At 38.0% G+C, this 13,742-nt stretch overlaps 1 protein-coding gene across 3 annotated transcripts in view; it reads right to left on the bottom strand.

The window, feature by feature from the left end:
• Positions 1-13,742, bottom strand: part of MYOM1 (myomesin 1) — a 158,206-nt gene that overhangs the window by 65,923 nt on the left and 78,541 nt on the right. For all 3 annotated transcript variants that reach the window (XM_070513340.1, XM_014832874.3, XM_014832876.3), the window contains exons 11-15: positions 13,216-13,357; positions 9,995-10,194; positions 8,151-8,207; positions 5,916-6,040; positions 281-464 (exon numbers count right to left, since the gene is read on the bottom strand). In XM_070513340.1, coding sequence (XP_070369441.1) covers positions 281-464; positions 5,916-6,040; positions 8,151-8,207; positions 9,995-10,194; positions 13,216-13,357 — 708 coding nt within the window. The remainder of the gene's footprint in view (positions 1-280; positions 465-5,915; positions 6,041-8,150; positions 8,208-9,994; positions 10,195-13,215; positions 13,358-13,742) is intronic.

Here is a 13,742-nt window from a genome sequence, read left to right as displayed (position 1 = left end):
ACTCCAGAAAAAATACATTAGTAATACTGTTGAAACTCCTGGAGGAGTTTACTTTTCATAACTTCAAGTTTACTTTTCATAAATTCATAACAATGAATTTTTGTTTAATGTATTACTCAAGTAATCAACTGAATTTATAATATGAAAGAAGGATGTCACCATTTTTACTTCTGCGTGTATATATATATATATATATATTCTAATGAGATTCTTGCTTTGGCTCTTCTCTTGAGTTGAAGTAAAATAAGTTTACAGTTGTTCGACTAAACTCTACACTTACCAAGTTTGTCCCCTACCACGGTCACATCCGTTGCCTCTGAGGGCTCACCAACTCCTGCTGAATTAGAACAGCGGACGCGGAAACGGTAGGATTTCCCCTCGGCCAAGTCGAACAGAGCAAAGCGGGGCGACTTCACAGGGAGCTCTGTGTTCACCCGCTGCCAGTTTTCTGTTTCTGCGTCACACTGCAGCCAGAACAGTGAAACCCATTGAAAGCATAGCAAGGATAAACGGGAACTCCAGGCCAGGCATCTTGTAGTTTTATTTATCAGACATGTTATGTGAGTTGGACTGGAGAAGAGATTTGGAGGAAATGGGGAATGGAGCATCTGAAGTCCATAGGATTATCTAAATCCAAATATGGCTTTGGATTTTGTATTGTTGGGCAAATATGCAACTTTAATACTTCACTTCCTTTATTAACTAAATAAGATCATTGATTTACTTACAAAAGTCCTTAATTTATTTAGAAGATAGTTTGGGATCAGATCCATTTCTAATTCTTAGTGTAGGTAATTAAATTTAATATGCTATGTTAGTTAAATTTTCATTTCATTGTTATAAACTGTATTACTTTGAACGTTATTTAGTGACTCATAACATAATTCAGGTCTATGCTCAAATAATACCACCTCGGAAAGGCCTTCTTGATCACCCCTTCCCCATCACCAATCTAAGAGTTCTTTGTTCCTTTCCCACCACTCTGTGTCCCTTAACCTGCTTTATTTTTCTTCAAAACACTTATTGCTACTTGAAATTAAATTATTTATTTCTTGTCTCCTCCATTGGAAAGTAAATTCCAATGAAATGGGTTCAGGGAGCTGTCATGTTCACTGCTATACTTCAGAGCCTAGAATTGTATATTCGAGCTTTGGTAGAGAATAGTATAAAAAGAAAATTACTGGCAGTCTTCAGTAATCCTTTTTCCCTCCTATTCTAATTTTTGACCCGGTCCAAGGTCAGTGCAAGGAATTGTGCTACAGAACTTTTGAACAGTTTCAAGAGACTTTTTCAGGAATCCAAACCTTGTGATAGACTGACCAGTGTCAAGAATGATACAGTTTGGGGAACATAAATTTACTGGTACATTGTTGGTCATAATCTTCATTGACTTGAAATGGGAGGCAATGTGGCCTGCAAAAAGACCCCAGAAGCATCGATTCTGGTCCTAGATTTCTTAGTAATGAACTACATGACCTTGGGAAAGTCACATGAGAGCTCCTGGTCTCAGTTTTATATCTGTAAGATAAGCAGATTTGACAAGGTAACTCTAAAGTCCCTTGCAGTGCTTTATATGATAATGTGGCAGTTGTGTGTGTGGGAGGGTAGAGAGGATAAATTTTCCTTAAACAATCAACCTGCTGTCCATGGAGGGATAAAATTCTCCCAGACTTTTAATCCTTTAGTTTATGGCTATGATTCATTTTGACATATTGTGCCCTGGGGAACACATAAGCAATCATCACTCATTTATACTTTCATAAGAAAAACAATAAGCTGCCTTCACTGTGCTAAGAACTTTATACACCATTGTAACTCTCTAATTCTTTCAACTGTGTTCGGAAGTAGGTGTTGTGGAGAATTGTGTGGTTATCAAAGTTCCAGAGAAGACTTAGGTTTGAGAAGGTTGAAAGGCAGCAAAGTGTAACAGTTGGATATATGCACCTGAGCCAGACTGTCTGGGTTCAAATCCCAGCTCTGCCTCTTAGTAGCTGTAGGACCTTGGGCAAATTATATACCCTATCAATGCCTTAATTTCCTCATCTACAAAATAGGCATGATGAAAACAAAAGTATTTCCCTCATAGGGATACTGTAAGAATTAAGTGGGTTAACATGTGTCGAGTGCTTAGAACAGTGCCTGGTCCATAGTAAACATCAGCTATTTTCATTCCTATTGATAGAAACAGAGCTATGAAGTAATACAATCCTTGTCTCTGACATGACCAGATTTTTGATAGGGGAATGAGAGGAAGAGCCCAAGAAGTAAAACAACTAAGGAAAAAGTTTGGGGCTGGAAAGAACACAGCAGGTTGGAGGGCTGGGAGTGTGGAAACCTGATTCATCTTCTTCCCTTGCTAATAAACCCCTCAATTTCAACCATCTCAGGTCTCATGGACATTGTACAACTGGTTGTAAGCCTGTAGCCATGACAGGCAAGTCCATGCTTTATGTGCACGCAAATCCTAGGTAAAAAGTCCTGTGAAGAAGCGTAAGCACAGGGGTAACTGAAAAGGCAGCGCAGCCATGGTGTGAACATTCTGGGGACGGAAACTCGCCACAGGACAAGCGTGTGAAACATTTCCCCTTAGAAAGGTCAATGTTCTCAGAAGTGGTTCATAAGAAATAACTTGAGACTCAGCTCGGGGGAACGGTTTGACATTTGGATAGTTCTTCTGTAAATGTGCCCGAGGTCTCTGGACATGTTCTGCTTCCCCAGTACTTCAACAGCCTGGGCGTGCTGTACGTGTCAGCTGTACCCGAACCGGCCTCTCTACTCATGCTGTACCCTTAAATGTCCCCTCTGTTCCATACTAAGAGATGCGCTGGTAGAAGAATACTTAAATTTTTAATCAAGACTCATCATGTATTTAGGTCTAGGGAAGTTACTGACTTTTCTGGAGAAATTAGAGTTTATGTGACTAAAGGATATGATCAACAGAAACCAAAGTTGACGCTTCTGAAGAAAATGCCTCAGTAGTAGGTTGCTACCGTGTCATTGTTATAGGAAAGATGGTAGTTACTGTCGCAGAGTTTCTTCAGAAGCCTCTTCCTGTGGAACATTTCAAAAGGATTCAGTGGGGGTGTACATTAAACACCCCAGGAAGTGAACAGTTATCACTCTACTCTTGCTGTCTATTAAAAAAATAGAGAAAAATTTTCTTTAAAAATTGAGAATGCTACTCAAGTTATATTTTATTTGAGGCTAATAGCTAGAAAATATAAAAATTAATAAAGATATAAATTTTTAATATTATTTTGGTAAAATCAGACTCTCTTGGAAGATGTCCATAGTGCACACTGAAGAGATGATCCATTTATTGTTACCAGTTTGCTAGGGATAAGAAGGAAGTGAGGCATGCTCCTCAAAGACATGAACTAAACATTCTTATCAAAGGACAGTAATTAATAAAGGGAAACCGCAGACTCTAGCACTTTCAGTTCCAGTATAATTTTCTTAAGTGCCACTGATTTGAAATAATTAAAAGGCCATAAAAAAAGTTGCATATTGCTTTTATGTTTTCACCTATTTTGCAGATGTTTGCACACACCTATTTACCTATGATATCTATTCTCTTGTAATAATTGTCAGGGAAGGCAACCCAATAGGTGTTTTGAAATTGAATAATCAGAATAGCATTAAGGATAAAAGAGAGAGGCTTTTAGGAAAATTAATTGTGCTCCATAAAATTTTTGCAAAAAAAAGAAAAGACCTTTTCTATGATTTTGCTATGAAAGTAAAATGTACAGTAAATGACCCTTTATCAAGCCATCATACAATTTTATAAAAATTGTCTCAAAGACAAATACTGTGTAATCTCATTTATATGTGGATTCTAAAAACAAACAAACAAAAAAACCAAAAAAAAACTGAACTCATAGATACAGGGAACAGATTGGTTGTTGCCAGAGGCAGGAGTATGGGAAAAATGGGTAAAAGGGGTCAAAAGGTACAAATTCCAGTTATAAAACAAATAAATCATGGAATGGAATGTACAGTATGGTGACTATAGTTAATAACACTGTATTGTAAAAAAATATATAAAAAAAATATAAAAAAAAAGTACAAACACTTGTTTTATTATTGTTCTAAAAAAATGGTACATAGCTGCCAATAAAAATGTAAATATTCTCACATAAAGATAAACTTACTTTTGTTTCATTTTTTAAATTATATTCTAATCAAAACTTTCCTAACAAATGGATTATGAACCTCATTTTATTTAATTATTTTTATTGAATAAATTGGACATGTAACATTGTGTAAGTTTTAGGTGTACAACATGTTACTTTGATACATTTGTGTATTGTAATATGATTGCCAATGAAGCAATACTTATTAATAATTATAGTACAAGACCATCGTCTATAATCATTATACTGTGCATTAGAGCTCCAAGGCTTATTTACTATTCATTACAAGCTGGTACCTTTGAACACTATTACTCTTATTCCCCCACCCCCATTCCCTGGTAACCACTGTTTTCCTCTGTTTTTCACAGGTTCAACTTTTTTAGATCCACATATAAGTGGTGTCTGACTTACCTCACTTAGCACAACGTCTAATGTCCATCCATGTTGTCACAAGTGGGATGATATCCTCTTTTCTCATGGGGGAATAACAGTCCATCACATATATGTACCACATCTTTTTTATCTATTCATCTGTTGGTGGGCATTTGGGTTGTTTCCATATCTTGACTATTGTGAATAATGTTGTGATAAATATGGGAGTGCCTATATGTCACTGAAATCCTTTTACTTTTTTCATCTCCCCCCTCCTCGCACCCCCATGCCATGTATTTTTTGAAGATGTGGAGTTGCCCCTGGTACTACCTTTTAACATAGCTAGTATCCAACTTCTTTTCCTGAGGGCTTCCTTTAAATTCTGTTTTCATTTCCTTTGGATAAATACCCGGAAGCAGAATTCCTGGATCAAATGGTAGATCTATTTTAAATCTTTTGAGGAACCTCCATATTGTTTTCCATAGTGGTTGGACCAATTTACATTCCCAGCAACAACGTATAAGGGGTGAATCATATTTTAGGCAAATTCTTTTTAAATGCCCTTTTCCAGTATCAATTATCTTGTTGGCCAAGGACTTCTTACACCCCTAGAGCCCCATGCCTTGCCTGGCAGGTTCTCCTACGTGTCTGCACTTACAGCTGAGGCAGTTCTCCCAAATAGTATCCTGTCCAGGTCTTGGCTTTTCTACATTTTCTGGGCATAAATACTTATTAGGATTCCCGTAAAATATGGGTATATGATAGATTTCATGTAATTCTCATCATTCCATGCCTTTTAGGCTTTCATTGTATGCTGCCCTCTCTAAAATAATATAATTACAATATAATTTTAAGATATTTGACAGAAAGAACTAGCCAGTATTTTATGTTGTTTCATAATCCCTGACCATACCACACCACCTGCACTTAGAGTAGTGCTAGTTAAGCGCGAGGCAGCATGTGAAGCCTTTCCCTCTTCAACTTTCCCAGCCATTAGAAAGCACTGTAATTTCTATTCCTCTCACCATCTATCCTCATTGATGTTCACTCCCTGCTGGAGAAGGACAAGTGAAAGAGAGATGAAAAGCCATTCCTAGAGCAAGGGAGACAGAGAAAGTCTCTAGAAAACATTGTCATATAGGCAATCTGCAGTTTCAGGAACATCTCTCATCCTACAGGGGTTATGATTTGGAGTCTGTGGACCTCTTAGGAGTCTAAGGGTGAGCCTGAAGAATCCACAAATCCCCTGAACTTTCAGGCAAAGTTATGTGTGATATATATTTTTTGGTGGAGATTGTTCATAGTTTATAAGGGTTTAAAGAGTTCAGGACACAATGGAAATCTAATTTCTTCTTTAAAGAAATCTTTAGGAAGTGGCATGGGGTAATAATGTTGATCCCAGAGTCTTACCTTTTCCACAAAGTACAGAATGCCCTCATGGCCACGCTGGCGAGGGGGTTTCCAGCTTAACACCACATAGCTTCGGGTGGCCTCAGTGACAGAGAGGTCTGTGGGGGGCCCAGGAATAATACCCTCTGAAAAACAACAAGGAAAAGTGAGGAGCACACACTCGGGGAAGCATATGATGCTCAGAGGTCACAGATGCTTCTCTCCTACTGGAGGAGGAGTTAATTACTGCTCCACAATATAAAGAAATATCTTGTCTCTAAAATTCTTCCCAAAACATTCATTCATTCATTCAAAGCCATAATTTTACTTTCGTTGCTCGACAATTTTAATTTCCTTATTAGTCCTGAAAAACAATAGCAATGACACAAGTTATCTTTTCTATCTTTATAAAGAGGAGTGGAATCATAGTTCTCAAATGCAATTTAAAATGTGATTCTCTACTTCTGCTTCTGGACAAGAGGGAGTAACAGGACTGGTGTTGGGAGACAACTCTCAATGGTTTTCTGCACATCTTCTATCAGCTTTTTTTTCCCCAGAATACCTTTTCAAGGATGTTTGGATAACAAACAGCTTGGGACTACAGAGATAGTATATCCTCTAGGGCAGAGAATTGACTTGTTTTCTGACCAGAATAATAAAGATAATCTTTCTCTGGAGAAAGTTCGGATAGGTTTGTTAGCAGCCCCCTTCTAAGATTGAGGTTTCCCAAGTGCAAGGTTTCTCAGCTGTGACACAAATCTACTGTGTGTGTAGCAACCATCTATGCTCTCCACATCGCTCTGTGGTACTTGGGGAGGCAAGGGAAACCAAGGAGAACATGAAGCTCATGCTGCCTGCTGTGCTGTGAGTAACATAAAACCCTTTGTCTCTGACCCAGGACTCTCCTGTGTTTCACCAGCACCTATGAAACTGTGGTATGAAACTTATTAGCTTGTAAGTAGGATAAAATTTTAGACCCTCCTCAGTTCTTGACATTGGAGTGACCCGTCCATGTGAAACCACTAAAAGACTGAGCAAAATACACGAACAACTGTTTACAGACCTTGGACATTAGATTCCAGAAATAGACCCACAGATATGCAATCAATTGATTTTGACAATGGTGCCAAGGCAATTCAATGGGAAAAGGATAATCTTTTCGATAGATATTGCTGATATAATTGGACAGCTATATCCAAAATAATAAGAACTGAGACCCCTACTTCAGACAATATAGAAAAAATCAATTTGAAATGGATCATAGACTGAAACGTAAAAGTGAATGCTATAACATTTCTAGAAAAAAACCAGGAAAAATATTGAGTGAACTCAGATTTAGCAGAGATATCAAATATGATGCAAAAATGACAAATAACCACATGAAAAGATGCTCAACACGACTAGGGAAATGCAAATTGAGACCACTATGCACCTACTATGAAATAACACTATGGTATAAAACACCAATATGCACCCACTAGAATGGCTAAAATTGAAAATACTGACCATACCAAGTACTGGTGACAATGTAGAACAACCAGAACTCTCATATACTGAGGATGGAATGTAAAAGGGTACAACCATTTTGGAAAACAGTGGGAAGTTTCTTTAAAAATTAAACATACACCTACCATAAGACCTATCCATTCAATGTGTAGGTATTTATCCAAGAGAAATGAAAGCATATGTCCACACAAACACTTAACAAAGATGTTCATAGAAGCTTTCAATGATGAATGGATAAATAAATTGATTGAACTGATACATGCATCAATATGGATAAATCTCAGAATAATTATGCTCAGTCAAGGAAATCAGACAAAAATGAGTATCATTCCATGTATTTAAAATTGTGGACAACAGAAACTATAGTGACAGAAAGTAGATTACTGATGGCCTGGAGATGGGGAAGGGGTAGGAGGGAGGTATTACAAGGTGGCATGAGGAAATTTTAGGGGCGATGGATATGTTAATTATTTTGATCATGGTGATGGTTTCACAGGTGTATCCACATATAAAATTTATAAAATTTTACATTTTACAGACATGAAGTTTACTGTATCTCAATTATACCTTAATAAAGTTTTTTTAAAAAGTGATCCTTTAACAACATGAGTTACTTCATGATCTCCACATACTTCAGAATGTTCTTCCCAAAACATATTAAATAATATGCATTGTAGTCTCCCTCCACAACAAAAGTAAACCACATAGCAAAACATTGGCAGTAGTATCTGGGGAAAACATAGCTTTTACCTGTAGGTTCCTCTTCAGTGACAATGATCTGTCCAGTCCAGGGTGCTGAAGGGCGGCCTGAACAGTGATAAATATAAAAATCACAAACATTCACAAATGCAGTTTCAATTGCACTGATATGCTGTCTAGATTAGTCACAGATGGGTTTGGTACTAGTTTACTTATGTATTGTCCTATTGAATCTTACTGAGCAAATATATGGTATTGTGTCCTCAAGGGACTCACTATTGGCTAGAGCCCAGGACCCGCCTGGACTGAATTGACATTTCCAGAATTGTACTTCACAAGTGAGATAAATAACCTGTGTTCACTTACTGTTCAATGTGGATCTCCTGAAATATGTAGGCTCTCTCGTTCCTTCTTAAGAGATAGCATGGATTTGGGAGAAAAGTTTTTGGAACAATTATAAGCCCTGTAGTTATTTATCTGTCATAAGGAAGATGAAAGAGGAGAGGGGCGCTGATCCTGCAGTTAAGCTCAACAAAAGCAATTTCTTTCCAGCATATTTTGAAAAGTGTTCTCTACAAAGGAAAGCAGTTTAGATTCTGAGTCAGGAAAATGGATGAGACAGACGGTATAAAGTTGAAGGGGAAATTCATTTCTGTGTTCCCATAGATATCAGAAAAAGAGAATGGTTCAACTCCTCTTTTAATCAAGGAACTTTTCACCAGGGACTTTGTGCAAAAATGGAAAGGTGATGAACAAGGTAACTTATTGTCAATTCAAACAAATTTTATTTTAATTGGAATTTATAAAAGAGGAGTAAATGAAACTATGAAATGGAATTAGGAAAGAGGGAGGGAAGTCGGACGGTAGATGAAAGTGATTGGAGACCAATCAAGGAGGCTGACTAGGAAAAGTCTCTATAGAAAAGATGGCATCATTTTCCTTAGATTTTTATGATGCCACTTTGTGTACTTAAGGTAAAGAACAACACTGTGAATATGGCATAGACCGGCCGTCCTCAACTAGGGTGAATTTGCCCCACGGGGACATTCCGTAATGTTTGGAGACTATTTTGATTGTCACAACGGTGGGGGGAAGGGAGGGTTCCATCAGCATCCAGTGGGTAGAGGCCAGGGACACTGCTAAACGTCTTACAATGCACAGGATAGCCCCCTACAACAAAGAATTATCTGACCTAAACTGTCAATACAGCCAAAGTTGAGAAATCTGATATATACTGAAACGTTAATTTCCAACAATTCTTTTAAGGTCATTTTATGGTCCCTATTATTAAGGATGCCATATGGGGTCCCATGAAACAAATGTGGAGCACAATTCATATACCATGGTTTTCATACTGAGATTTGGAGGCTAAATATATGAAAAGATTATTTTTGACTGCCTAATGTGGAAACTCAAGTAAGTATCAGATACAATGTTGTAAATGTGTCTTTCCTTTCATATAAAGAAATCCACTGTGTTGACATATTAATGCTCTAAGGGATAAATTCAAGGTTAAGAAATTTACCTTACAATTTTAAAAACTGAACCAGAAAGAAAAGTATATTTGGAGTGTGCTAACAAAATGAATAAAAATGCTCTCCAGGCTCTTGGTTTTCTTATTTCATTTCAAACACAATTCCTGGAACTAAGTTTAACAAGACAAAGTTTTCTGAATCAAACAAAAATAAAATAAAGCCCTTAGAGAATAGATGAGTCAAAAAACAAACACTTGTTTTTGGTTTTGGTTTTTGTTCCCCTAGGATTTTCTGATCAATAAGGGATTTCTTATTCTCTTCTCCCTCTAGTGGAAGGGTGAGGAATAACCTTGCAATGACATCTATCACAGTTATTTAAAAAAGGTTCAGGAACCATCCTGAAAAATGAAAAGTACTTACTTTTAAGTCTAGCTTTCTCAGCTGGATCCAGAGCAGCTACAGGCTCAGAAACACGAGATGGTAGACCTATTCCAGTTTTATTCACAGCTCGAACTCTGAATATATAGGAACGACCTTCTATCAATCCAGTGACTGGAAAACGTGCAAACTTCACAGGTGTGTCATTGCATTGAGACCAGCTATCTGTGCCCACCTCACATCTAATGGAAAGAGAGTGAGTAGCAAAATCTTAAAAGAAGTATGGCTTACATTAATAGCTCCAAAGCTGCAAACCACCCTCTTGCTGTGGTCTTCTCTCTATAAAATATCCAGATCAATTGTGCCCAGCTAGTTATTTAACTGCAGACACCCAGTTCCACTCAATTGCAATGTGTCTTCTTTAACAAGAAGAAAGAAGTGTCAGATCCTTTCTGAACACATATATGTTGTTTGAACTCACTAAAAGCAGGCAGCTGAGGGACCTCATGTGATAAGCAGAGGACCTTTGGGGAAAAAAGACACAGACAGATATGTACAGTCTCTACACTGGAGAGACTCATGGGGAGAATCCTCCAAATCTCTCCCTGGCTGATGTCTTCAATTCCACTGTTAGTGACTTCTTTATTTGTCTACTTTAGGCATTTTCTTTTAAAAATGGGATTATTGGGGGCCGGCCCCAGGGCCGAATGGTTAAGTTTGTGCGCTCTGCTTCGGTGGCCAAGGGTTTCGCTGGTTCGAATCCTGGGTGTGGACATGGCACCGCTCATCAAGCCATGCTGAGGCGGTATCCCACATGTCACAACTAGAAGGACCCACAACTAAAAAATACACAGCTATGGACGGGAGGCTTTGGGAGAAAAAGGAAAAAAATAAAATCTTTAAAAAAAATGAGATTATTGTTAAGAAAGTTAACACTTTAAAAGATACCTACTTGTACCGTAGCTTGGAAAGAGCTCACTTGATGGTCACCCCATGTTGTGTGAGTGGAAAGGCGAGGGGGTACCATAGTATATTTGTTTCTTAACAGATGAGATTGACAAGATGCAGGGAAATTTCCAGGCCTGGCAAGGGAAGTTTAAGTACTTGGAATCTCTGATTTGTTTTTTTCTCTTCTTTTCCCCAAAGCCCCCCAGTATATAGCTGTATACTCTAGTTGTAGGTCCTTCTGGCTCTGCTATGTGGGACACCTCCTCAGCATGGCCTGATGAATGGTGTTAGGTCCGTGCCTCGGATCCCAACTGGTGAAACCCTGGGCCACTGAAGTGGTGCGAACTTAACCACTTGGCCACCGGGCCTGCCCCAGGAACCTCTGATTTCTAATAGGCTGCTTTTATGGCAGTTAGTGACTGGGGATGGAGTGTCACACCCTGGGAGACAGATGACAGTTCAGATCATGCTACTGGCCAAACCAACAGGGGTTTAGGGGCTCAACCATGTGCCTGAATTATACAGCATTAGGATTAAGTAATTCGTCATTTTTTATGAGTAGAGCACAGCACTTTTAGTTTATATCACTTCCCTAACATGGCTCTATGTCCAAAATGTGTAATTCCCAAATGATTCTCATGGCGGAAGGGTTGCTAACGGCAGTGCAAACGTGGTTGGGGTGAAGGGTTTATCTTTGCTTCCTCACCATCACCCTTCCATTTTTTTTTGATACTGACAAGAGACATTTTCCTCAACTTCATATAAAGTGCTATCAAATATGGCTTCAATCTCTGCCTTCCATCCACTTTCCCCTAAATCTTTCCTTTGTAGAAATTCTAGAGCTGCTACGGGTGGGGCGTGGGAGGGAGCTCAGAGGGCTAAAACAATTCTTCAGACTGCCCCTGTCTCCTCTCTCTCTGTGCAGATACTGTCGTGGTGACCTAATGATCCTACAGTGTGCTTCCTAACCCTTGTGTGGGCAGATAGAAAGGTGGAGAGCAGCTGCTCTGGAGACTTCTACAGCCTGTTGGAGCAGAAAGAACATAAACTTATAGCCAGGCTGATATTTGAATTCTAGTTCTGCTACTTACACTGTGTGACTTTAGACAATTTAGTGTTTCCTCATTAGCATGTGGCCGTGGGCCAGCTACTTGTTTCCTACTTAGAATAATAGCACTTACCTTTCAAAGGCTGGTTATGGATTAACAGTTAACATATGCGAACTGTTTAGGACAGTGCCATGCACATGGCAAATGCTTTATAGATTATTAGCTATAATATGGTTGTTTTTATTATGACGAAGGCAAAAGGAAAACAAAATGTACTGATTGTCCCTGGTGTTTCACTGATCAAAGTTCTCAAATCCTTCAGAAATTTGCCAAAGACAATCACGCAGAAATTGTAAGGATAAAAAAGAATCTATCTAAAACTTCACAGTTCATCATTACTAGAGGATGAAATAATATGAAAGCATTGAGTGTACTATTATATAGTATGTAATTTATTATAAATATTCCTCAGGATGGTATTGAGCCCAATAGTCATAGATTTACTTATTGCTATAAATATTAGGTTTAATACACCTTGGTACAAAACCATGGTACCATGGCACAGATCATCTGTCCCTAGTGGTTTCTACAATCAGATTTTATTACTCAAAACTGGAAAGAGAATTGGAGAAACCATCTGAATAGCAACTAAGTCAGATAATAATGTATTTAGGTCAATAATCTAAATTTGTTGTCTATCTTGTATAAACTCACCAGATAATTAATGTGTAAGACTCAATTACTATAAATATCAGAGTTTTTAAGTTTTGGAGAATGTAAGCAGCAGGAACTCTATATAGAGCATAATTTAATACTATTCATATTTGCTATTTCTTTGTCTAACTTGAAATCACATCTTGCAATGTAAATAAGCTTTTCTTAGTATTTCTAAAGTATTATTCTTTAGATTACTTAATATTCTTAAATTACTGACATATGAGGAATATGAACATGAAAGATATTGAATACCAGGTATTTCATTTCCACAGTGGCCTCTATTAGGCCAAATTCATAGCATTCTTGCAAACTAGTGACTTGTGTTGGCAGTCAAATTCAAAGATTATCTTTGGAATTTAGGTAAATGTTATATATATATATATATGAGAGAGAGAGAGAGAGAGGGAGAAAGAGAGAAGGAGACAGAGACACAGAGAAAGAGGGAGGGGAGATCATCAAACAAAATATTTCACCTAGAAATGGTGGGAGAAATCAAGCATGCATCTCTATGGATAAATCACTCTAAATGAAGTTAGACAAAGTACTAACTTATCAATAAAATATCCCAGAATAGGACTCCCTCCATCCACAGCTGGCTGTTTCCAAGAGATGATGATATAATCTTTGTTGGCCTCTAAGCAAACCACATCCAAAGGAGAGGCTGGGGCTCCTTCAATCTCTGCATCAGCATCTGTGGAGATACAGAAGGATCCCATTAACCCTCTTGGACTTGTTCTCTCAGCCCAGCAGGCTGAGGTCTTAGTGCACACATTTCTTACCACATCACCATAGTGGACGCATCTTTGGCCCAGTAAAGCAAAGCTTCAATCTTGTAATTTGCTTAACAACATAACAATGTGTTTTTCACGGTCAGTACAAAGAACATTATGTTAGAAACGGCTCTGAAAATGACCTGTGACCTTTGCCTCATGGCCCTTGCCTGCTCAAAATGTTCTAAAAGAAAATAAATATGGAGATATTGGGGATTGCTATTGGAAAAGTCTAATGTTAATTGTGCTAGAAAGTCTGTTCTTAAGATATTTATTGTGTTCAGAAACTACAAATGGCTCCAGAGG

The sequence above is a fragment of the Equus asinus genome, chromosome 7 (assembly GCF_041296235.1).
Source record: "Equus asinus isolate D_3611 breed Donkey chromosome 7, EquAss-T2T_v2, whole genome shotgun sequence".
Classification (NCBI taxonomy): Eukaryota; Metazoa; Chordata; class Mammalia; order Perissodactyla; family Equidae; genus Equus; species Equus asinus.
Note: the sequence above shows the minus strand (reverse complement) of the source record. Positions and strands in the feature narration are given on the sequence as shown.